The sequence below is a fragment of the Natrix helvetica genome (genome assembly GCF_964273705.1).
Source record: "Natrix helvetica genome assembly, chromosome: 5".
Classification (NCBI taxonomy): domain Eukaryota; kingdom Metazoa; phylum Chordata; class Lepidosauria; order Squamata; family Natricidae; genus Natrix; species Natrix helvetica.
Window position 1 is genome coordinate 869234 of NC_138551.1, and position 25453 is coordinate 894686.

Below are 25453 nucleotides of genomic sequence, written 5' to 3' on the forward strand. Positions count from 1 at the left end.
ACAGCCAGGCACCCCATATATACAGGCAGCCCTCGGCTCAGGACCACAACTGAGCCCCAACTTTCTGTTGTTAAATGAGACATTTGTTAAGTGAGCTTTGCCCCATTTTACGACCTTTCTGGCCACATTTGCTAAGCGAATCACCACCGTTGATAAGTTAGGAACCCAGTTGTTAAGGGAATCTGGCTCTGCGTGTCAGAAGGTTGCAAAAGGGGATCGCCTGACTGTGGGGAAGGTGCGACCGTTGTAAGTGTGAAACACTGTCATAAGTCACTTTTTACGGTGCCATTGTAACTTTGAACGGTCACTAAATGAACTGTTGTAAGTCAAGGAGAACCTCTATTGCATTGATTTCATGACAAATTGCAGAGTTTTACTTTCTAATATTGCAAGGGGCCCAGAGTCACCGTGGGGCAAGATGGAGGCCAACAAATTTCAACAATAGATAAAAATAAATAGAAGTAACTGAGGACACCCCAGTTTCACACCGTTTCCTTGACGAGGCTCCAGAGGTTCCTTCCCAGGGACAGGCCAGCCAGCTGTTCCCCAGGTGGGATTCCTGGGGGGGGTCTTCAGTCTGACACTAAGCGGGCCTTGCCCACTCTGTCGCTTACCCTGCCGAACAGCCACCCACCCAGGAAGCACCTGCATTTATGGCGGGTGGGAGTCATCCCTCGGGCCTTTTGAAGGATGCTGCTCACCTGAAGACCAGGTGATGGACAGAGCCGCCTGGCTCTTCCCAGTTGAAGGTGGCCACTTTGCACTCTGTAACCTGAAACCCCCCAGGTCCAGGAACTGACGGGGTGGGGGTAGGGGGGGTGGCCACAGGCCAGGTGCTGCCTGAGGGCTCAGAGGGAGGGGGGGCTCCTGCCAGCCCCCCCTCAGCCTCCTCTTGGAGAAAGAATGGGCCAGAAGGGGAGGGGGGGTCTCCCACCGTCACCTGGGCGGCGAAGGAGGCTGAGCCTCTCCCACCGGATTCCGGCGCTCCGCTGTCGGGGGACGAGCCGGCGAGTCTCGGCGCCCGGAGAGCGGAGGGTCGCCGGGCGCCGTCCGACCAAGAGCGCTGGCCGCAAGCGGGCGTCCCCGGGGCAGCTGGCCGGAGGAAGCGGCTCCCGGGACGGCCGGGAAGGGGCGGGCGAGGCGAAGAGCCCCGAGCGGACCAATCGCCCAAGCGCTGGGCAGGAGCCATCGGCCGGCTGCTCCCTCCCTCCCTCCCTCCTCCCCGCCCGCCGGCGCCGCCCTCGCCAGCGGAGGCAGCCAGCCAGCCAGCCAGGCAGCGGAGGGAGGGCGAGGCAGGCAGGGAGGGCGGCGGGCGGGCGGGCGAGGCAGGAGCGGCGCCGGGGGCGGCTGCGGGGGCGGCGGGCGTTCGCGCGAAGATGGCCGCTCCGCCTCTCGCCTCCAAGGCCGGCTGCTCGGCCGCCAACCACGCCGCCAACCACGCCGCCGCTGCCGCCGCCACCGCCCTGAGCGGCCCCGGCGCTGCGCTGGGCCCGTCTCGGCCGGCCGCCGCCTTCCCGGAGCTGGACTTCCGCTCGGCCGCCCGCATGGAGGAGCTGAGCCGCCTCATCCAGGACTTCGCCCGGCAGGAGCAGCGCGAGTACGACGACCAGCGCGCCCTGGAGATCCACACGGCCAAGGACTTCATCTTCTCCATGCTGGGTGAGACCCCCGCCCCCCCCGGGGCTCCAGCCTGTTGCGCCCCCCCTCGCCCGGCCCTCTCCCTGCGGGGACGGGGTCGCTTCTGCAAGGGGCGCCCGGAGCCCCCCCGGTCCCTGCCTGCCCCCGCCCGCCCCCCGGGCTGCGGTGCTCGGGGCCGCCTCCGCCCCGCCCGACGCGCCGCAGACAAAGGCAGAGGGGGAGGGGGGACATTCCTGCACTTGGAACAGGCCCCCTCCTGACCCGGGAGGCGGGGGGGGGCGGTGGAGACCCCAGGCTACAGGCGGGGGGAGGGGAGGCTCCGGCCCCGCCCTCGTCTCCCTTGCCAGGCGGCCTCCTGGGTGGCGGGGCGGAGGCGCCTGGGGATCCCCCCCCACCCCCCACGGGGAGCTCCCCGGGGCCTCTGGGCAACCCCCCCCCCTTCCCCCAGGCCCTGCGGGGGTTCCGGCAAACCTGGCGCGTCGCCCGTGATTTTGGAGCTCTGTGCAAGCGGCTGGTTGGGCCGGGCAGGAAAGCGGCGTTAGATGGGGGGAGAAGCGCACAGCCTCCGTCTGTGTCACGCGGGGCGCAGAGCCGACTTTGGGGTCCTGGGAGGGGGGCCTTTAAACTGCGAGAGTTGAAGGAGGTAGGTGGGCTCTGTGCACGGATTAACCGGGCCTTCCCATGCGGGGAAGCTCCCCATTGGGCTCTGCAGGGACCACCGGTGGGGCTGAGGCTGCCCATGAAGTGGAAGCCATGGATGCCCTGAGTGGCTTCTCAGCAGTGGGTGCGTGAGAGGCTCCTGAGTGGGTGGGGCGGGGATGCCTCCTCCTCAGGAAGATGACAAAGGGCTTGGCCTGATGGTGTCCAGCCTGCCTGTGGCCGGAGGGTGTGGAGATGCCGGTCGTGTCTGGGTCAAGGGTCCTGGTTCATTGGTGGTCCAGCTTTTATGGAGTAGGTTGTGTGAATTGGACTGCCGGGTCCAGTCATTCTTGCGTCTCTTTATCTGGCCACCTTGGTGCTCTCGGAGCACGGATGATGTTCCCTAGTTGGGTCATGAAATGTGTGCAATGAAGCCACCAAGTTCAGAGAGCCCCAAGGACCCCACAGTCCTCCCCCCTCCTCTCTGTAAAGCCCACTCTCGTCTAGCATTGAGGGATGAAACGGGGGAAGTTTTAAGAGACCTGTGGACGTCAACTCCCGGAATTCCCCAGCCAGCCAGCAGAAGGGGAGAGCTGCTACTGACCGCTTGGGGTGCTTCCCGCTACCCTCTCCTGCTGGCATGATGGGCCCTCCTGCAGGGGAATCTTGGGCCTTCGGGACCCCAGAATATTCCGAGGCTTTGGAGGTAAGGCTTGGCTTTGCAACCTGCCAGTCGTGTATTCCTGGGCAGCTGCTGAGTAAAAGAATCCTGGCTCAGCCCACCTGGCAATCAGAGGGCCAGCGAGGGTCGCCTGGGCACCTGGCAAGGTTTTCTGTGTCCTCTAGTCCTTTCAAACTGTGTCCGTCCGTCCGTCCGTCCGTCCGTGTGGGTCCAGAGTTTCCTAAGAATTGATGTAGAGGATCAAGAAGTATCAGGGACATATTTTCCAATCAACCAATGACAGATAGTCAGAAAAATGGAATAACTGAGTTGGAAGGGACCTTGGAGGTCTTCTAGTCCAAACTCCTGATCAAGTAGGAGACCCTTGACCATTGCTGACAAATGGTTTGTCCAACATCTTCCTTAAAACTTCCAGTGTTGGAGCAGTCACAACTTCTGGCGGAAAGCTGTTCCACTGATTAATTGTTCTCACACTGCCAGGAAATTTCTCACTTAATGACTATCATTAAGCATTGTACCTTATGATTCTTGACAAATGTATCTTTTGTCTTTTTATGTACACTGAGATCATATGCACCAGACAAATTCCTTGTGTGTCCAATCATGAATTCTATTCTATTAGTTCCAGGTTGCTTCTCTCCTTGGTTAGTTTCCACCTATTGCTTCTTGTCCTGCTTTCAGGTGCCTTGGAGAATAGCTTGACTCCCTCGTCTCTGTGGCAACCCCTGAGATTTTGGAAGACTGCTCTCCTGTCTCCCCTGGTCCTTCTCTTCATTAAAGTACATTGAGTGAAGTTTAAACCCAGTTCCTGCAACTGTTCCTCCTATGTTTTAGCCTCCAGTCCCCTAATCCTCTTGGCTGCTCTTCTCTGCCCTCTTTCCACTTATGACCGTAATCAAGCTCAAAGTTTTCACTTGCTAAGAGAAACCTTGGTTGTGAGTATTTGCTGACCTCTCTTGCCACAGTTGTTAAGCGAATCACTGCAGTTATTAAGTTTGTAACACGGTTATTAAGTGAATCCGGCTTCCCTGTTGACTTGGCTTGTCAGAAGTTCACAAAACGGGATCATGTGACCAGGGACGCTGTGACCGTCATGAACATGAGTCAGTTGCTCAGTGTCTGAATTTTGGTCAGCTGACCACAGGATACGGCAACGGTCGTAGGTGTGAAAAACAGGTCATTTTTTCAGTGCCGTTGTAACTTTGAACGGTCACTAAATGAAGCTGCACTTCAAGGGTTTGACCCTCACCCGTGAAGCCCCACACGGCAGAGGCCGGCTCAGCTGCAGAAATCAAGAATTGCCTGCATATTCAGAAATATCCACTCGCTAAAAGTTGGGGAATCTGTTCCAGACTTTTTAACCTGCCTGGGCTAACCCGGCCCTCCTCCTGCCCCGTGGGGGATCCCTCCAGATCCTCCCTGGTTCCCTTTCTGCTGGGTTTTCACGCCGTTTCCGCCTGTTTCAGGGAAAGTTGCCTTTTTTGGCCGAAAGGGGGAAAATAATATTCTTTTAATAAATCAATCTTGGAATCCAAAGCTGCTTTCCTGCAGTTGGGAGCCTTCCAGAGAGAGAGCTGGGCTGTGGCCAGAGGGCTACCTTCCTTGGAATTCCTTGGAGGGTGGGGGTGGGGGTTGAGGGGGGGGATTCTCCCCACCGCCAGAGGAAAAGTTGGAAGGATCCCCGAGGTCCTTAGAGAAAGAAACCTCAGCCGCTTTTCTGAAAGACCGGAAGCCTCCACGAATGCCGGATTGGGTTCATCTGAAAGCCTCATCCCAGGATGGGCCCTCCAGGTGCCCACAAGGGTTTTTTTTTCCCCTTCCCCTGCAGGGTTTTCTCCCACATTCTCTTCTCAGGAATGCGCCCCCCCCGGATTTGGGCACAAGGAGGGTGGGCTTGATGCCCTCTAGGTGCCTTTCAGCTCGTCTCATCAGCAGGACTGTGGTGCCAGGAGGTTTCGGGTCTTCCAAGGCTTTGACCTCCGGAGGACCTGGTGCAGCCAAGTCCTAAAAGGGGAGGGGGCATTCCAGGGGTGTTGGGTGAGGTGCCTGAAGGTACCCACTGGGTCAGAGGCCTCTGGCTTCCTTTGGAAAGGAGCGCTTCGTCTCCCGAGAGGTAGGACAGTGTGGCTGATTGGGGGGGGGGTCTCCTTGTTTATTCATTTTATTTTTATTTATATGCTGCATTTGTTATTTTTACAAATATGTGAAGGCTCTAAAGGCATCCAAACTCTTCCCCCTCCTACTTTCCCCACAACAACACTCCTGTGAGGTGGGCTGAGAGAGGGGGGGGGTCGCCCTGAGAGTGGCCCTCTTAGGCATGAAAGGTGGCTGAATGGTCACTCAGCCGTCTTTCAGGCTTAAGTTGGAACTAGAACTCCCTGTCTCCTGGTAATTGGCCCAAAGTCACCCAGCTGGCTTTCCTGGCTGAGGTTGGACTCGAACTCACACTTTCCTGCTTTCCAGCCTGGTGCCTTAACCACTAGGCCAAACTGGCTGTTGGCTGAGTCTTCCTTTCGTTGCTGGGATTGTGTACATGGGCAGGAGTGATCTCTCCTTGTTGATCTGTGCTACTACAGCAGTTGCTTCTTGGACTCCAGCTGCACAACATCTGCATAGCCCGTGTGTGTGTGTGTGTGTGTGTGTGTGTGTGTGTGCGTGCATTCTCTCTGTCGCTTGATCTGGGCGAGTTCATGAAAGGGAGAACTCAGTTGGCTACAGCACCGAGATTCCCCTGGCACCTTAGGGGTCGTCCTTCTTGCAAAAGCTCTGGTGGAAACGAAATTTGGGGAGTGGGCAAGGCGGGTGGGAGGTAAGCAGTGTCCATAACCTGCTTACGGAGTGGCCGTTCCCAAAGCCCAGGGAGTTGCACTCGGAAGCTGGTCAGCCCATAAAACGTGATCCAATCTGTAAAGACCTTAACATTAAATAAACAGTGTTAAAGTTTTAAAATAGCCATAACCGCAGAAGAGTCATCATCACAAGGCATAATTGTTTGACCAAGGAAACGCGGCACAGCCGGGCACGGCAGCTCTGCCCTGAATGAGCGACTCCAATGCTAAAACAGACGTTGAGAGTTTGGGAAATGGAGCAAGAAAGAGGATGAGGGGACTGGAGACTGAAACATATGGAGAACGGTTGCAGGAACTGGGTAGGTCTAGTTTAATAGAAAGAAGGACTAGGGGAGAGATGATAGCAGTGTTCCAATATCTCAGAGGTTGCCACAAAGAAGAGGGAGTCAAGCTATTCTCCAAGGCACCTGAGGGCAGAACAAGAAGCAATGGGTGGAAACTAATCAAGGAGAGAAGCAACTTAGAACTGAGGAGAAATTTCCTGACAGTTAGAACAATTAATCAGTGGAACAGAAGTTGCCTCCAGAAGTTGTGAATGCCCCAACACTGGAAGTCTTTAAGAAGATGTTGGACAGCCATTTGCTGAAACGGTATAGGGTTTCCTGCCTAGGCAGGGGGTTGGACTAGAAGACCTCCAAGGTCCCTTCCAACCCTGCTATTTTGTTATTCTGTCAGGGCTTTCTCTGGCCCTGGAAAGCAGGTGGCTCGGCTGTCCATGCCCTAGAAAAGGCTCCTTCCCAGGTGAGGGGGGTCCTAGCAGAGAAGGAAGGCCTGCCCACGTCCTCCACCCCCCAACCATGCACCCCTGCAGCCAGGGGGAGCAGCTCCGGAGGGACCCCAGCTCAGGCAAGAAGGCAATTGCCCAGCCTCCGGAATACTCTGTCCCCCCCACCCAGCCCCACAGGGGAAGCAGGCCCCCTCCCTCCTGGCTGGTGCCCTGAAAGCCCCCCCCCCCCGCCTTTCAACTAACGTGACCGTATTTAATCCTCCTTGCCTTTAAAGCCTCACCCGGAAATACCTTTTGTTGAATGACTGAGAAGCTCCGGGAGCCCTGGAGAAAGGGATCATTTCCCACCCTTAAGGACTGGATCCCCATGTTCCACATTCAGACCTTGGGCAACGCTCTGACCTGTGACGGTCACAGTGTCCGTGTGTGTGTGTCCGTGTGTCCGTGTGTGTGTGTGCCTCCCGTGATTCCCTTTTGCGACCTCCACGGGGAAACCAGATTAACTTACCGACCGTCTTACTAATTCAGCAACTGCAGGGATTTACTTAACAGCTGGGGCAGCAAGGTCGTCAAACGGAGGATCACTTAATAACTGTCTCGCTTAGCAACAGAAATGTTGGGCTGAATTGTGGTCGTATGTCGAGGACTAAATACACTGTTTTTCTATTTTGATAAGTTATTGTCCACTGCCCAAAATCCCTCTGTTGTGAAAAATTAGATAAATAGACAAATCCAGAATATTTTTCCTTCCTTCAAAGCACTAAAAATCTCTGAATTGACCCACCTGATGTGGGGAGGGTGTGCTGGCTCTCCTGCCCCCCCCCTCACTCAGGGCTAATCCTCCTCCCCAGAGTAATCCGGTTGCTTCCCTCCCCTTTTGGCCCCCTGCCTTCTCCCTCCTCTGAGCCAGACAGGAAGCCGCTGCCAGCCCCACATCTGCAACCTCTGTGCGGAAAGGCAGGTAAATGATTGCCAGGCTGGTTGGAGCAACAACAACTGCAAAGGGGGCCCGGAAGGAGTTGAAAAGGCAGCTTCCTCTCTCTCTCTCTCTCTCTCTCCCTCTTTTCGTCTCTTGTTTTCTTTCTCTTTCTCAATTCACTCTTTGATTCTCTCTCACTTTCTATTTCTTTCTCCCCCCCCCCCCCCGCTCTCTCTCATCCGGAGGCACCTGGGCTACGTGGCTGGGCAGTCCCTGCTTGAAAACCCAGCGGCCACCTGGACGTTTGGCCCGGCCTTTGGATCAGCCGAATGCACCGTGCAAACTAATCAGGGTTAATCCGTTAGCCAAGCTCAGGCGGAGGCTGCTGCTCCCTCTTCCCTTGGCTCAGGGTGCTGAAACAGAATCCCAGGGCTGGAAGAGACCTTGGAGGTCTTCTAGTCCAACCCCCTGCCCAAGGCAGAAGACCTCATCTCATCCTGGGAAAATATCTTCCTTGGGATGCACGCAGGGGGAGGTTGGCCGGATTCCTCACCACCCCACCACCCACCACCCTCCTTCCAGGAACTGTATGGCTGGTTCCTAAATTTTGTCTCCGGGGGTCCCTGTTTTTTCTGTCTCCCTGAAGAGGCAGGAAGGACCCCATTGCAGGGCTCCAGGCCTGCTCCCTGGGCCCCCCCTGAGAAAGTGGGCCCTTTTGGTGGCGAGTGTGGGGAGGGGCCCTTGAACCCCACCCGGCAGGAAGCCGCAGGGAGGAGTGGGCTTGCAGCCTGGCCTTCCCTGTGTTGCTGGCGGCGTTTCCCGTTGCAATCTGTGGACTAATCCTCCCCTCCCCTCCCCCCAGATGCCAGATGTTCTCCTCTGCTGCCCGGGGAGCCCTGCCTGAGCCACCCAAGCCTTGCTCGGAGCAGCTCGGTGCCCACGGAGATATCTTCTCCTGTCGCCAGCCTTGTGCCCTCATGACTTGCCCGCCCTTCCGGCTGCTCTGCCCACTGTTGTCCGTGCGGGTGACAAGGGCCTGGCACAGGAGCCCATGGATGCTTTTGCTCTGGCCCTGCTCGCCTCCCGGGGGGGCCCTGGGGCTGAGAAGCTGGGGGGGGGGCGCATGGGCATCTCCTGGGGGGGGGCAGATGGATGGCAGGTGCCACTTTAACACCTCAATCTAGCACCTGCCCCTCCCCTTGGAGAGAGGGTCTGCGGAGACCCCCAGGAGGACAGCCGCCTGGAGCTGTGCCAGATTACAGTACATCATAGAAGGGTTGGAAGGGAACCTGAAGGTCTTCTAGTCCAACCCCATCTGTGCATTGCAGGAAATCCTACACCATTCTGGACTTCATTTGGGTTTCATGGGACGGATACATGGGCTCTTAGGAAGAAGGACTGAGTAACAGAAGAGTAGAATATAGTTGGAAGAGACCTTGGAGGTCTTCTAGTCCAACCTCCTCCTCAAGCAGAAAAGACCATTTCGGACGAGTGGCTGTCCAATCTCTTCTTAAAAGCCTCCAGTCTTGGGGCATTCACAACTTCTGGAGGGAAGGAGTTCCACTGATTCATTGTTCTAACTGTCAGGAAATTTCTCCTCAGTTCTAAGTTGCTTCTCTCCTTGATTAGTTTCCATCCGTTGCTTTTTGTCCTGCCTTCAGGTGCTTTGGGGAATAGCTTGACTCCTTCTTCCTTGGGACTGCTATCCTGCCCACCCCAGTTTTTCCCTTCATTAGACTCGACATTCCCAAATCCTGCCACCGTTCTTCCTATGTTTTAGATCCCCCAGCCCCCCCCCCCCCGTTCCTCTTTGTTGCTCTTCTCTGCAGAGTCTCAACCCCCTTTTTAATATTGTGGCCCATGTTCCTCCCCCCACCCCACCCCCACCGAAGGGGGGACCAGCCTCTCCGCAATCTGTTGAAGTGGATGCGTAGCCCCTCTTGGGCAGATTCTGCCAGTCTGGGAAGAGAGAGGCTTCTGCCCCCTCCCCACCCCCACACTTTCTTCTGCTCTTGCTGTTGGAGGAGGGCAGAGATGGAAGGCTGGGGGGGGGCAGTTTTCTCCTTGTTGCTTGATGGAAGATTTCTCTGCTCTGCGGAGCAGAAAATGTCCTCTTTCAAAAGCTGCTTCCCCCACCCCCACCCCCCAGTCTCTGCCTGTGGTTGCTCCTGTGACTCCGGAAGGATTCCCCCCCCCCCCCCCACTGTTATTCTGCACAGCCCTCCAACCCTTGTGGGTGAGCGCTTGGCCTTCCTGCCTTGCCTTCTCTGGCCCCTTAGCTGACCCCGGGCCCCCCTTCCAGGATCCAGAAAGGACTCCAGGGGATGGAACCCACCCACTCAGGTGTAGGTCCCCCTGGCTCAATGGGACCCCGCTCGCCACCCCCTGCACCCCAAAAATAGTAAGGCCTCTCCGGAAATAATAAGCCAAGTGCTTATTTCAGGGGTCAAAAGAAAATAAGACCCTGTCTTGTATTTGGGGAAACACGGTAACTTCAAAGCAGACTGTGGCTTGGGAGTTTAGCCTGTAAAGTTTGGAAAACGTGGGAAATACTGGTTGACCTTTAATTGGACACCTGCTCAAAACTGCTCCAAAGGAAGAGAATCGGTGGAGGAGGAGGAGGAGGAGGAAGAGGAGGAAGGAGAAGAAATGGACTGAGGGGTCCTTGGTGCTCTCTGAGCTTACGGTAGTTGTTTTCTTGTAGACGTTTCATGACCCTGCTAGGGAACATCCTCAGTGCTAGAAGGGCGGGGGGGTTGCGTGGAGGCAGGAGGAAAATTGTGGATTCCTTGATGCTCTCTGAGCTGGGTGGATTTCTTGCAGAGATTACCCTAGAAATTATTCTTCAATTGATGCAGTGGTGCATTTTTAGCAGTTCCATCCTTTTTCGGGCAGTTTGCAATCAACCGACGAAGCGGTGATCTGGTTCAAATGCTGCCCTCGATCCGCTCTGCGTCTCTTGCCTGGAATTCTGCGTTTGACAAAGTTGGCATTTCTCCCTGTTAAATTTCATGGTCAAAAAGAGGCTCCATTTTGCTCCCCATCAGGACTGTAGGAAGCACCGTTTAAGGCCAAGACGAGGCTGGGGAGGATCCGATGATAATGGAGCAATTCCTTTCTTTTGCACCCGTCCGTCCCAGGCGCCTCCCTCTCAAGAGGAATAAAACCTTGAAACATAAAAACAGTATACAGGTATTCCTCCGCTTACAATCGCAGTTGAGCCCAACATTTCTGTTGCTAAGTGAGACAGTTGTTGAGTGAGTTTTGCCCCATTTTACGACCTTTCATGCCACTGTTGGTAAGGGAATCACTGCAGTTGCCGAGTCAGTCACACGGTCGTTAAGTGAATCTGGCTTCCCCATTGAGGTTGCTCATCAGAAGGTCCCCCAAGAGAATCCACTGACCCTGGGACACTGAGACCGTCATAAGTGTGAGTCAGTTGCCCATTGTCTGAATTGGATCACATGAGCAAGGGACGCAGCAACGTTTTTTCAGTGCCGTTGTAACTTTGAATGGTCACTAAACAAACGGTTGTAAGTTGAGGACTACCTGTACAATGAAATGTTAAAATTGAGTATATAAAAGTTAAAAATTACTGGTTCAAAGGTGGGGGGGGGGCTTTCAGGAGCCCCGTTTTAACTTCTTTTCAGGAGGCCTGGAGAGTGGGGGCCCCTCCCCCAAGTTGGAATTCTTGAACAGGGTCTGCAACGTAACTTCCCTGCCTGACTGGGTGGCCCAGGCGGATGCAAACGTGAACTCAAACTCGGGCCCCCTGGGTGTTTGCATCTGGACAGCCAGAGGTGGCCCTCCCCAGCATTTCCCTCATGCATGAAAAGGCAACTGGACTTCCTTGGAAATCAGGTCTCTTTTCTTCCAAGAAAAGAGGACAGTGGGGGATGGGAGGATTTCTCTCTCACAGGTGAAGGCGGGTCTAGGTGTCCTGGGACCCAACCTGGGTGGGTCACCAGGACCAGAGGTTTAATCTTCCGAGCTTTCGGACTCTTGCCGGAGCCCATCATCCTCGGGGAGCTTCTCCCTTGCAAAGCAGGCGCTGTTCTCTCTGTGGGATTTATATCCGTTTTCCCCGTAAATCCTTCCATTCCACACCATTCAGTTAGAACCCGAGGAAGCTTCTTGGACGAGAAGAGAAACCTTTTCAAAGAGAAAAGCCTGTGGTGGAGAGGCACCTTTGGGACTCAGTGCCTGCCGGTGGGTTTCCTCAGTGTCCTGGCATCGCCTCTCCCCGGCCACTCTCCTTTCCTGAGCCTTCTGCCGCCTGTGCCCTGGAGGCGGATCAGAGGAGAAAGCCACCTGCCGCTGCCCTGGGCACGGGGCTGCACGCAAAGGGAGCCGGATCTGCGGCTGGATGGAGAAAATGGAACAACCACCCACGGCTGAGCTGTTTGGGGAGGGGGGGGGAGGGGAGACCCGGAAGAAGCGCAAGCGAGTGCCACCGGGTGGGGGGAGGGGCAGCCCATTTCCAGGCACGGCTCCGCCTGGAAACCGTTCTGCCCTTTGGGCTCCTCCCCATCGGCCGGCTGAGCTCACTTCTTGGGCTTCCCAAAAGGAGCCTCCGTTTGTTGAAGCTGCCCGAGTGGGTGATGGAGCCGGCCCCCTTTGTGTGGTGATGGGGTTGTCACGCAGGCGGCACCGTTGCGGGTTCCCTCCGGAGCCCATTTGGAGCTGCTGAGCCTGGTTGACAAGCTGACTTCCTGCTGAGGCGCCTTGTGGCACCGTAGGGATCCCCCTGAGGGAGCCCAGGACCCCTCCTCCCTTCAGAAGGGGGGGCTCAGGTGGCCCCTGCCTCCGTCCGGGCTGGAGGGAGGGGAGGAGTCTCCGTGTGGCCATCCGAGGGTGAGGGCCAGGCTCCTGGGGAGGCTCTGGAACCTTCTCCATTTCACCCAAGTGCAAAGCATCCCTTGGGAAAGGTTCCCGGGAATGGGCCTGAGCCGGAAATCAGCCGACGGAGGAGTTCTTCTTCCTGCTTGGACCTGGTGGTTCAACCCCTGAGCCTCTATTGCCTGCCTGCCTTCATCCCTCTCTCTCCCTCCCTTTCTCTTTCTCTCTCTCTCTCTCTCTCTCTGTGTGTCCCTCCCTTCCCACTTTCTTCTGTCTGTCTATCTCATCATCATTATCATCTACCTACCTACATCTCTTTCTTTCTTTCTTTCTTTCTTTCTTTCTTTCTTTCTTTCTTTCTTTCTTTCTTTCTCTTTCCTCTCTCTCGCTCTCTCTCTGTGTCCCTCCCTTCCCACTTTTATCTTTGTCTATCTCATCATCATCTACCTACCTACCTACATCTTTCTTTCTTTCTTTCTTTCTTTCTTTCTTTCTTTCTTTCTTTCTTTCTTTCTTCTCTTTCCTCTCTCTTTCTCTCTGTGTCACTCCCTTCCCACTTTTATCTGTCTGTCTATCTCATCATCTACCTACCTACTTACATCTCATTCTCTTTTCTTTTTCTTTCTTTCTTTCTTTCTTTCTTTCTTTCTTTCTTTCTTTCTTTCTTTCTTTCTTTCTTTCTTTCTCTTTCCTCTCTCTCTCTCTCTCTCTCTGTGTCCCTCCCTTCCCACTTTTATCTTTGTCCATCTCATCATCATCTACCTACCTACTTACATCTCTTTCTTTCTTTCTTTCTTTCTTTCTTTCTTTCTTTCTTTCTTTTCTTTCCTCTCTCTCTCTCTCTCTGTGTCCCTCCCTTCCCACTTTTATCTTTGTCTATCTCATCATCATCTACCTACCTACCTACTTACATCTCATTCTCTTTTCTTTCTTTCTTTCTTTCTTTCTTTCTTTTTTCCTTTCCTTTCCTTTCTTCCTTCCTTCTTTCCTTCCATCCATCCATCCATCTTTTACTCCCTCCCTCCCTCCCTCCCTCCCTCCCTCTCTTCTCTATCAATTTGTATCACTGCCTGTTTAGCCCAGCCCAAGAGCTACATAGCTCAAGTCCAGTTCTTCATTTCCTCCCACCTGATAGACGGAATCTTGCCAGACTCTACCCTTATTCCAGGGAGGGTCCGTTCTCAGTCTCTTCCTCTTCATTTCTGGGCTGGGCTTCCCCTTCTCTCACCCTCCCTCCACTTTCTGGAATGTGGGGAAACCGCCACTTCATTGTAGCCCACCCCACCAGCTCCCCCTTCTACACACCATCCTTCACACTACTCATCTCCCAAAAATCCAGACACACAACAACCAGCAAAACAATGGCTCTGAAAATATAAGACTTCCACATGAAAAATAATTCTATAAAAGTTATGAAAAGCAAAGACAGGATAAAATTGGCCACCTCAGCAGTGGGGACTCCTAAGCCTGTCCCCAGTTTATGTGGACCCCAGATCGCGTGGGACTTCTGGGGTGTCAAAAGAGGCAGAGCTAACCTAATTTCAGGGAGGGTTGGGATGTACTTCCGTTTCCCAATCTGTCACACGTCTGATCCCAGGACTCATCAGATCCAGTCCTGCTTCTCTGTGGAGACCCACCAGACTTCTCCAGCCGGAGGAGCTGAACATCTCAGAGTTTCCGACTGCAGAATTTGCACTCAGGGCAGGATTTCAGGAAGTGATTTAGGGGTGCCTCCAGAGTTGCTGAGCATCGCCCAGGACTCACATTCCTCTTTCCACCCCTCTCCTGTTGTGTGTCAGGTTGTAAAAGGGAACTTGGAGGTCTTCTAGTCCAACCCCCTGCTGCAAATAGGAGAGGGGTCCCCAAACACGGCCACTTTAAGACTTGTGGACTTCAGCTCCCAGAATTCTCCAGGCAGCAGAGCTCTGCCCTGGACCATTCCAGACAGCTGGCTGTCCATCCAGCGATGGAGCTCCCACAGCTTCCGAAGGCCACTCCTCTTCCAATGGTTGATTATCCTCCCTCTCAGGAAGTTCCTCCTTAATTCCAAGTCGCTTCTCTCCATCGGTTGCTGCTGCTTCTCCTCCTCCTCCTGCCTTCAGGGGCTCTGGAGAATAGATGGAGCCCTTCTTTTTTGTGGCAGCCCCTCCAACACTGGATCACTGCTATCCTGTCACCCACCCCCCCCAGCCCTCCTTTTCACTAGATTGCAGGGGGTCTGCAGTGGGGGAGGAGGAAAGAGGCAGGGGAGGAAGCCAAGAATAATAAGGGAGTGTGAAGCCTGCCAGGGCAGGGGGAGAAGTGGGCATGTGCAAACTCAGAGCAGCTGGAATCAGGAGGGATCCCAGGCGTGGCATTCTCAGGGCACGCCTCTTTTGCACACCGCCGTTTGTGCCTGGGCCCTGTTGAAGCACTTTCTGATTCCTGCTCCCTGCAGGCTGCCCAAGGAAAGTGACTGGCAGGGGAAAGAGAGGGCAGCCCTGGGAGCAAATAATCAGACGCTGCTCTGATGTTTGCAAAGCCCTGCTTGCTGCCTCCAGGAATTGTCCTCCCTCTCTCTCTCTCTCTCTCCCCCCCCCCCCTCTCTCTGTGTAACTCGGCTGCTGGATTTGCCTTTGTGGAATGGGTGGGGACCCGCTGGATTTGCATGTTGTCTGAGCTGGCTGCTTGGCGTCCAGCTTTCCCGCTTTCTGTGGGTGAGCCCTTGAGGAGGGGGTTGGAGAGACTGCCAGGCGCAGGAAATCGGCAGCCAGGATAGAGTTCAAAAGCACCACAAGGGTATTTCACAGCAATGGCACTTAGAGGGATATCCTGCTCCACGGGGGCTCTGCACCCCCCTCTCGGCAGTTCAGAGTCAGCGGATTGCAAGTCAGCTCATTTGACTGACCTAGGAAGGAAGGAAGGAAGGAAGGAAGGAAGGAAGGAAGGAAGGAAGGAGGGAGGGAGGGAGGGAGGGAAGGAAGGAAGGAAGGAAGAGGGGGAGGCTGAGCAACCTTGGGCTGGCCAGGATTGAACTCCTGGCAGTGAGCTGAATTGGCCTGCAATGCAAGGCGCTGGAGGCCTGGTTCTGCCAGTGGGCCTGGGGGACCCAGAGCGGGATGGAGGCCGTTCAAAAGCTCGTGTGATCTGCTGTCGCCGGGGCAGGAGGTGATTTTATTATACTATATAAATTTATTTGATTCTTTTTATTAGTTTTTTGTTTTAAATATGGTTTTAATTAATGTAAGCTGCCTTGAGTCCCCATGGGAGAGTAGGCGCCAATATAAATTCAATAAATAGATAGATAGATGAAAAAAGAGATCCTGCTTGGCAGCCATTTCCCTTCATTTTGGGGGGCTGAAACCCCAGGAGCCTGGCTTTGTGGGGGCTGGGGACCATGGGCCTTGAAGTGAGCCCTGCAGAGGGTATCAGTTGGCAGAAAATGCTTGTTCCACGTTTTTCTTCCTCTCTGAATTGGGGAGGGGGGGAGAGAGGGCAGCCCTCCTGCCTTTGGTCTGAGCCTGGCTTTGCGTAGGGGGGGGGCTCAGGGGACACCCCAATAGGCCAAAGCAGAGCATCTCATCTTCAGTCAATACAGAATAGAGCTGGAAGGGACCTTAGAGGTCTTCTAGTTCAACCCCTGCTCTAGCAGGCATGAGGACTTTGCCCCGAGTCTCTCAGCCTACGTTTCCCCTCCTTCTTGGCAGCCAGGTGGGTGAGGTGCCAACTTGGATCTCCTCCAAATGACGACTGCTCCCCAGCCGAGCCCTTCTGCCCCAGGGCCCACGTAATCCCATCCCCGCCCTCCTTGCCCCGGAGCTCTGGCATTTGCTAAGCCTCTTCCGCTCACCGGCTTTGGCACTCTGAGAATTAGCCTGTGGGTGCAACGGTCCTCCTGCCTTCCTCCTCCTCCTCCTCTTCCTCCTGTGCCGCTTTGAAGCCTGAGCTCCGTGCCCTGCAGTGAACCTGGGTTCATTTCTGGCCCCTGGGCCACTGAAGCAGGTTGATGAAAGGATCCGGGCGCAGGAGAGGATTCCCAGCTGGGCCTCTTGTGTTGTTGTGCAGAGGGGATCTTTGTGAACCACCGTGCAGGGCCTCCTTCTCTCTCAGCTTCAGGGCAGTTTCTGCTTCTTTCAAAGCCCCCCGATATCCGAGGGGCTGCCCCAAAGAGGAGGGGGTCAACCTCTTCTGACTGCCAGGAAATCCCCCCCCTAGTTCCAGGTTGCTTCTCTCCTTGATTAGTTTCCATCCGTTGCTTCTCCTCCTCCTCCTGCCTTCAGCTGCTTTGGAACTGAAGTGGGTAGAAATCCAGAGTCTTTGGCTTGTCAATGGACGGAGGGGACTGGCAGTGGCTGGAGAGCCCATTTCTGGGTGCGGGGCCAGGGTCTCCCAGAGCCTCCAGGACCGGACAGCTGCCTTTGGGTCCCAGCCCTCTTCTGGGGCTGAATCCAGGGGACCCTGCATCCTCCTTGCAAGGGGCAGCCGCCAGCCAAAGGGGGGGAGGGCCAGGCGAGGGGCTCTCCAAAGGTTTTGCCTCCATGCAGCTGTGGGACATCCTGCCTGCCCTCTGCAGATGTGTGTGTGTGGGGGGGGAGGGAAGTCATGTGCTGGGGATCGCCCACCAACAAAGACCAGGCCTGTCCCGTTGCAGCTGGACGTCCGCAGATCCTTACTCCGGCCGCTGAGCCAACTTGGCCTCGTGGTCATCAAAGTGCCAACACTGGCTGGCTTGTCCTCTTCCTGGGCAGGGACTCCAAGATAAACAGCCGCCTTCCAGGAATTCAGGAACAGCCGCGGACTGTCCAGTTGGGGCTTTGGCAGATGCAAAATGAGGCTTTGGAAGAGGCAGGAGAGCCTGGTGGGAGGGGGGAGCAGGGTTTGAAGGGGAGGGGGGAGAGGAGGGGTCTGGGGTCTCTGTAGCTGCTCTCCCACCCCTAGGAGAATTCCTCCGTTTTCCCTGACTTCCCAGACTGGCCTTTTCCGGCCCTGGCTGACGGTGTGTGTGTGTGTGTGTGTAGGCATCTTCACAAGAGTCCCAGAGTGAAAGCAGAACGTGTACAGGTAGTCCTCAACTTACGACCATAATTGACCCCAACACTTATGTTGCTAAGTGAGAGATTTGAGTTTTGCCCTATTTTACGACTTTTCTCACCGCATTTGATTCAGCGCATCACTGCGGTTCTTAAGTGAGTCACATGGTTCTTAAGTGAATCTGTTTTCCCCCATTGACTTTGCTCGCAAAAGGGGATCACGTGATTCCTGGACACGGCAAGCGTCATAAACGTGAGTCAGTTGCTAAGTGTCTGAACTTTGATCACACGACCACAGCGGTCATAAGTGTGAAAAATGGTCATGAGACACTTTTTTCAGCACTGTTGTAAGTTCGACCTGTGTATTTAAACACAGTTGAGCAAAAGAGGTGGGGAAGTGCCTCCCTCTGGTGGTGGATCCAGGAATCTCCACTCTCCTGGCAGGCTGAGGGGGCTTGCAGTTAGTTAGGCGATTGGGTGGAGAAGGGCTGGCATATTTGTGATTTGATTTGATCTTTATAGCCACCCGTGTTAGCAAACGACTCTGGGTACCTTACAATTCAAAAACATGCATTACCACTGAAATCTTTACACACGTTTTAAAACAGTTAAAAGGGATTAAAGCAATAAAGAAGCTGGCTGGGGAATTCTGGGAGTTGAAGTCCAGCCACCTTCAAGCTGCCATGGTTGAGAAGCCCCACGGCTCCTGTGCCCAAAGCCTTCTCACCACCTGGGGCTCCGCGGGGAAGCCTGGTGGACCTCTGGCCTTGGGGGGGCTTTGGAGAACTGGAAGCTCCTTTAGGGGATCAGTGCCGCCCTGAGAGCATCTCCCCTACCTTTGTGGTGCCACTTTCCTCTTGATGTAGCACCCTGGCAATCGGGAGGGCTGGCGAGGCTGCTGTATAGATGAGGGTCTCCAACCTTGGCCTCTTTAAGACTTGTGGACTTCAACTCCCAGAGTTCCTCAGCCAGCTTTCCTGGCTGAGGTTAAAGTCCACAAGTCTTAAAGAAGCGGCCAAGGTTGGCTGAGGAATTCTGGGAGTTGAAGTCCACCAGTCTTAAAGTTGCCAAGGTTGGAGACCCCTGCAGTGTAGTTGCTGCAAAGGTTTGGTCAATTTTGCTCCCCAAACCAACAAAATGCAGTTTTTTTCAAAAGGGGGGGGGAGGGCTTCGACCTAACCGCTCCCCTCTTCCCAGCCCCAGCCTTGACTCCATGCCCTGATTGAGGGGTGCCGAATGCATTTTGGGGTAACAGTGAAGGGTTATCGCATACTACCAGCCCTTCAGGTCTGGGAAATAGGGGCTGAGCGGTGCATAATTTGCAGAAAATGCTCCATTTTACCAAGGTTTATTATGTATTTATTTCGCGTATGGCAACTGCACAATCCCTGACGTATACAAATTTGGTTTAAATAAAACCATCAGCCAGTACACACCCTATATGTAAAAGATGTGTGGACAATACAATGTAGGAGATAAAAGGTTAAATTAAGATAAAACCATAATAAGATCACCATAAATAGGGAGCTCTAGAATTATAGTGGGATGGATGTTATCATTTACGAAGGGGAATTAAGATATTCCGTGGGCTGGGACTTGCTTATTTGTGCAAAATTCTGGATATTTTTCAGGGGTAATTTTAGCAGAGGTTGAACTGGGGGGGCGGAGTGGAGGAGGGAAAAATCAGGGATATTTTTTCCCCCTCCTCTCTCCCAAGAAGTTCCGGTTCTTTCTCTTACCTCTCTGAGTTCCTGAAAGAGAGAGAGAGAGAGAAAGAAAGAGAGCACATCAGCTCATGATTTTAAAAATAGTTTCCCCCAAATAACTTCGGACATCCCTAGGGACATCTCTCTCTCTCTCTCTCTCTCTCTCTCTCTCTCTCTCTCTCTCTCTCTCTCTCTTTCTTTCTCTCTTTCTCTTTCTCCCCCCTCTCTCTTTCTCCCTCCCTCTGTCCTTCTCTTTCTGTTTCTCTCTCTCTTTTGTTCTCTTTCTCCCTCCCTTTCTTTCTCTCTCTCTTTGTCCCTCTCTCTCTCTCCCTCCCTCCCTCTCTCTCTCTCCAGGTTGATGTAGTAACGTGCTTAGAAAAAGTCAACCCAGGAAGTCCTCCAGTTGCGACTGTAATGGACCCTGCCCATCATTGTTAAAATGTCCATTTAAGACTCCTCGTGTTCTTAAAGCAACAACCCAATTTGAGGGCTTTTTTTTTGCGGCGGTCATTAAGTGAACGTCGCGGTTGCTATGGGCGAGCTTTGCCAAAAAACCAGAAGTCAAATGTTTCTGCAAACCGCAGACCCGCTGTCCAGGGCCCTTGTGTGGTCATGTGACCGGAAACAGTTGGGACTGGATCCCCAATAGGGCCATTGTAAGTTTGAATGGCCACTAAGTAGCTCGTTGTAAGTTCAGGCCACCTGTGTGTACATTGCATTCAGAAAGTCATCACGCACACACACACACACACACACACACACACACACACACACACACCTTCATTTTCTCCCAGGCTAGCTGCGTCTCTCCCTGGCTTTTACACAAGGAGCATATGTGGGTGAAGTTGGGGGAGGTGCAGAAGGGCCCTTCTTTGGAGGGATAAGAGCCCCCACCCCCCAAGCCTTTGACCTTGCAGAAGAAGCAGGCTGCCTAGGAAGATTGGGGTTCTCTCGGTCTCCCCCGTTGAGGTCAACGCAAGACACCCACAGCCCTTCTCCTTGTCTGGTGCTCGGGTGACTGTTGGGCTCAGCCTTCTCCCTGTTGCTGACCGAAGGCGGAATTGGGGGGTTGGATTTGCCCCTTCCTCTGTTTCCTTATGGGCCCCTTTGCAACTTGGGGAGGAGGTTTCATCTCTTGAAAGGAGGTTCAGGATTCTCCCGGGGTTCATAAGATCCAGAGAGCTGATCAGGTCGGAAGGTCCTCTCTGTGGGGGGAGGATAAAAGGTCCATAAATGGGTCTGGAGAGAGAGAGAGACTGAAAAACCCCCCACACACACATTATAAGGGCAAAGGTCCATCCTCTCCTTCCCAGCTCTTATGGCCATCGGTTCCCAACACAAGCGGGTTTCCAGAGCTCCTCCGTGGCTGAGCTTGGCGGTTAAATTTGTAGAACCACAAAGCCCCAGTTTTATCCTCTCAACAGCAGCCCTGAGGGGGGGGGGGATGGAGAGGGGTGGCAATGGGTCAGGGACCCTTCCCGAAGGGTTCTAGAGTGGGGTCCTTTCTCCCACTTTCCCTTCTCGGCTCCTGACTTAAGCTCCTTTCCCAAAATGTGTGGCATTCTCCCTAACCCCACATGAAGTCATCTTTGCCACATCAAAAGGGAAGGGAAAAAAACGTCCCATACGTTATAATTATTTTTCCCCCCCACCCGGTGCTAATCTATTTTTGTAAAATGCCTGATTTTCCAAATGTTTAAAACTCCAGAATTAAAATTGCTTCTCTAAGTAAAATGACGCCAAAAAAAAGATAACAATGGGAGTTGTATACAGAAATGGTAATATTTGCTAAATTAAGCCCCCAGGAAATGAATTACTTCGGAGGCTGATAAAATTGAAGCTAGCAAGAGGAAGAAAAAATTGCTCTCCCATGATTTGTGTTTAGTAAGGTTATATCAAATGCTTCTATGCTTCGCGTAGTTGGTCTCAAAGCGCTGAATATTTGAGCAGTCTTGCAGGTATTAGCTGGACTCGGTGGCATTTGTAGAATTTGATGATTAGCGACATCACCGTAATCCAGATAATTTGATTCTCCAAAGATAAGAGAAGAGGGGAAAGAGCCATAATGTTAATCATAATTCTGAGATGTTGTTGATGGAATTGGAGCAATGATGACCAGGCGGTCAGGGGAGATCTACATGCGTCGTCTACAGCAGGGGTCTCCAACCTTGGACACTTTAAGACGTGTGGACTTCAACTTCCAGAGTTCCTCATCCATCAAATCTGGCTGAGGAATTCTGGGAGTTGAAGTCCACAAGTCTTAAAGTGGCCGAGGGTGGAGACCCCTGCTCTCGAGAGCCCTTTATTTCAACCCACAAATAATCTGGGCAAAGGCCTTCCGATGTCTGGTAAGTTTCCACTTCCAGGCTACCCTGAAGGCAGCCACCCTCCGTCCCCCAAACAACAGCCCCATAAGGACAGAGAAAGAAAGAGGGCACTCGTGGGCCCCAAGCCCACTCCGCGAGGCAGAGCCCAGGCCCAAGGCAAGGCCGGTCCTGGGGGCAAGGAAGCCAGAAGCCGTTCCAAGGGCCCGAGGGGCCAAGGCCAAACTGGCCACAAGAGAAGGTCCAGCCCCAAGGCAGAAGGTGAAGGCTTACAGGCTTCCAAGCCAGGCCAGGCAAACAGCCACAGGCACGGGTGGAAGCCGCCCGGCCGCCCGGGGGAGGGTAAGCCAAAGCCAACCCTCCTTCCTCCCCACAGCTTCTCCTGAAATCCCTCCCCTCCAGGTGTCTCATCCATCAGCCCATCCTCCTCTGTGCCCCTGCAGGCAGGCAGCCCTCCTTCCGGTCGACCACCTCCCCCAAGGCCTGAGGGTCCCGGACACAATCAGCCTTGGGCCTGGGAGATGGGCCATCCCTGTTGATCTGTCCTCCTCCCCTCCTCCTCCTCCCCCAATGGGGCCATGGCACCCTCCCTTGTTTTGTGTGAGATGCCAGTCTGCCGAAGTACTAAACCCACTTTCTGGAAGGCAGATTTCTCAGTAATCCCTTCAGCAAGTCTCTCTCCTTTCCACCAGGGTTGTCCGTTGTGACTCTGCTTTGTTTGTGTGGTTTTAGATTCATGTTATACCTTCATTTTACATTTTATACCTGTGAAGAATCTGGCTCAGGCTGAGGGGTGACCACAATTGAGCCCAAAATTTCTGGTGCTAATCGGGACAGTTGTTAAGTGAGTTTTGCCCTGTTTTACACCCTTTCTTGCCAGAGTTGTTAAATGAATCACGGCTGTTAAGTGAATCTGGCTTCCCCATTGATTAGACTTGTGGGAAGGTCGCAAAAGTGACGTGATCCCGAGACACTGCAACTGTCATTAAATGTGAATTCAGTTGCTTAAGCATCCGAATGCAAATCGCCTGACCATCGGGATGCTGCAGCAGTCGTAAGTGGGGGAAATGGTCGTAAGTCACTTTTTTCAATGCCGTTGAAACTTTGAATGGTCACTAAACGAACTGTTGTAAATTGAGGACTGCTTGTCCATGTGATGGGATGTAGTGGGGAGGAGGATTCCCCTGGAGGGAGGGGTGCTTCCCAGAGGACAAAGAGGCCCCTCAGCCTGGATATGTTGTGTGTGAGAAAGAGGGTGAGGACAGTGCCTCCCTAATCGTTCCCAGAGTAGATGGTAGATGCAGAAAGTAGAAGAGAAGAGAATAACAGAGTCTGGCAAGATTCCGTCTGTAGGAGTTAAACAATCAAAGCTTGGAAAAATCACCCCGTGTCCCTCTTGCTTTTGGTCCCAACACTACTTCCACTTGGAGGGGAAAGCCCACCTGCCCCCTTGTTTGGGGGCAGGCTCTGTAGCCCCGCCCCCTGTCCCAAGCCCTTGGCTCAACTGCTTTCTCTCTTCCTTCCAGGCATGGTACAGAAACTTGACCAAAAACTTCCAGTCGCCAATGAGTACTTGCTGCTTTCTGGAGGGGTCCGAGAAGGCGTGGTGGACCTTGATCTGGACGATCTGAACTTCTACGCTCGTGGCACTGACTACGACATGGACTTCACCCTGCTTGTGCCCGCCCTGAAGCTGCACGACCGAAACCAGCCGGTCACCCTGGACATGCGCCACTCCGCCTTGTGTCATTCCTGGCTCAGCTTGCGGCTCTTTGACGAAGGGACCATCAGCAAGTGGAAGGACTGCTGCACCATCGTGGACCACCTCAACGGGGCCACCAACTACTTCTTCTCCCCCACCCGGGTGGCCGACTGGTTCTACGAGTCCGTCAGCATGGTCCTCTCCGAGATTCAGAAAAAGCCCCAGCGGGGGATGCCCAAAGTGGAGAAGGTGGAGAAGAACGGCACCCTCATCTCCATCATTTTGGGGGTGGGCAGCAGCCGTATGCTGTATGACATCGTGCCTGTGGTGTCCTTCAAGGGCTGGCCAGCCGTGGCCCAGAGCTGGTTGATGGAGAACCACTTCTGGGACGGGAAGATCACGGAGGAGGAGGTCATCAGCGGCTTCTACCTGGTCCCTGCCTGCTCCTACAAGGGCCGGAAGGAGAACGAGTGGCGCCTGTCCTTCGCCCGCAGCGAGGTGCAGCTGAAGAAGTGCATCTCCGGCAGCCTCATGCAAGCCTACCAGGCCTGCAAGGCCATTATCATCAAGCTGCTCTCACGCCCCAAGGCAGTCAGCCCCTACCACCTGCGCAGTGTCATGCTCTGGGCCTGCGACCGGCTGCCCGCCAGCTACCTGCTGCAGGAGGATTACGCCGCCCACTTCCTGCTGGGCCTGATCGATGACCTCCAGCACTGCCTGGTGAACAAGACCTGTCCCAACTACTTCATCCCCCAGTGCAACATGCTGGAGCACCTCTCTGAGGAGACGGCCATGCTCCATGCCCGGAAGCTCTCCTCGGTGCGCTCCGATCCCGCCGAGCACCTCCAGATGGCCATCGAACATGTCAAGGCCGCCAACCGGCTGACGCTGGAGCTCCAGCGGAGGGGCAGCACCACCAGCATCCCCTCGCCCCAGTCGGAGGGAGGGGACCCCAACCAGCCCGACGACCGGCTGGCCAAAAAGCTGCAGCAGTTGGTGACTGAGAACCCGGGAAAGTCCATTTCGGTCTTCATTAACCCTGACGACGTCACGCGGCCGCATTTCAGAATTGACGACAAATTTTTCTGAGGCCCCCTCTGTCTCCCCCTCCCCCAAGGCCTCCTGCCCCACCTCAGGCTGTGGGATCCCTTCGCTCACCTGGGTTCACCCGGTGGGTTTCCTTTGTCAACATATCAGGCCTGAGGGGGTCCTGCAGGAGAGGGGAGGGGGTCCTGGGCTTGGTTTTGCTGCTACTTTTGGTGTGGGGGCCAGCCTGTCCAGCGTTCTCCCAGGCCACCTTGACTGTATGCGTACCTGACGGCCTCCTTCAGGAAAAAAACCCCTTTCCCTTCAGCCCATTCCCTTCTCCGGTGGGGTGGGCTGGGTCCTCGTTTTATATAATTGACTTCCCACCCCCCTCCCGCCCTCTCCCTGCTTTCGAAGGGGGACTTGAGAAACACCCGGCAGACGGGATGGCTGACCTGCTGCTCGGCCAGTCTGTCCGTCTGTCCTTGGGCTCCCCCAGAAAGACCCAAAGGGCGCGAAGACCCCCGCAAGGTCTCCGAGTGGAGGGTGTTTCCCTCCCCTCGTCTCCTGTTCTTGAATGTAATTGATCCGCGTAGGGCCGGGTGGAGCCAGAAGGCTCCGGGGTGCTGCAAGTGAGACCCTGGGACTGTCGGTCTTAGCGCATGTCCTTAGTCCAAGCCTTACTTCCAAGCGATTAAAGGACGGTCGTGGGGATGGTCCATGCACACCTGCCACTCACCTGTGGCTTTTTATCTCTCATCTCTGGCTCTCTCTTTATTTATATTCTGCCTTTATTATTTTCACCAGTAACGGAACGGCTGAGCATACACATCATATGCCTTCCCCTTTTCATGTCTTCCCCACAACAGCAACAACAGCAACAACCCTGCGAGGTGGGTTGGGTTGAAGAGAGAGTGAGTGGCCCAAAGTCACCCAGCTGGTTTTCACACCGAAGGTGAGACTAGAACTCATCATCTGGGAGATCGGCCTTCAAGGGGGAACTGGAACTCTCTTCACTGCCTAACGATTGGCCCAAAGTCACCCACCTGGCTTTCATGCCTAAGGCCGGACTAGAACTCACCGGCTCCGGCTTCCTAGCTTGGTGCCAGACCAAACTGGCTGTTAGTAAAGGGGATTTTGGGTGTTGGGGCCTCCTATGGCAGCCCTGCGCTCTCTGGCCCTGCGTGGAGGGGGGTGGCAGGGCCAACCCGGGTGCTGCCTTCCTTCCAGGCAGGCGGGTGGAGCTGGCAAGGGGATGAAAGGGCCAGAGGAGCGCAGGGGGACCTCCGTCTTAGGGGGCTTCCTAGGCACAGAGGGTGGGTGCTTTCCTTCCGGGTGGGTCCCTCGGGACCTCTCTTGAAAGCCCCCTAGCCTCTCCACCCTTTCAGTCAGG

The 25453-nt window shown here is 54.5% G+C and overlaps 1 protein-coding gene across 1 annotated transcript; it reads left to right on the forward strand.

The window, feature by feature from the left end:
- The first annotated feature begins 1270 nt into the window (after positions 1 to 1270).
- MB21D2 (Mab-21 domain containing 2) lies at positions 1271 to 24819 on the forward strand. Its single transcript, XM_081954320.1, has 2 exons — positions 1271 to 1659; positions 22859 to 24819. Exons 1-2 carry the CDS (start codon positions 1377 to 1379, stop codon positions 24121 to 24123), a joined length of 1548 nt encoding a protein of 515 aa, XP_081810446.1. The 5' UTR covers positions 1271 to 1376; the 3' UTR covers positions 24124 to 24819.
- The last annotated feature ends 634 nt before the right edge of the window (positions 24820 to 25453 follow it).

Bases quoted from the DNA above. Each gene is read 5' to 3' on its own strand.
- MB21D2 (XM_081954320.1), top strand. From the start codon at position 1,377: ATGGCCGCTCCGCCTCTCGCCTCCAAGGCCGGCTGCTCGGCCGCCAAC. The intron at 1,660-22,858 runs GTGAGACCCCCG...TCTTCCTTCCAG, and splicing joins CTTCATCTTCTCCATGCTGG to GCATGGTACAGAAACTTGAC.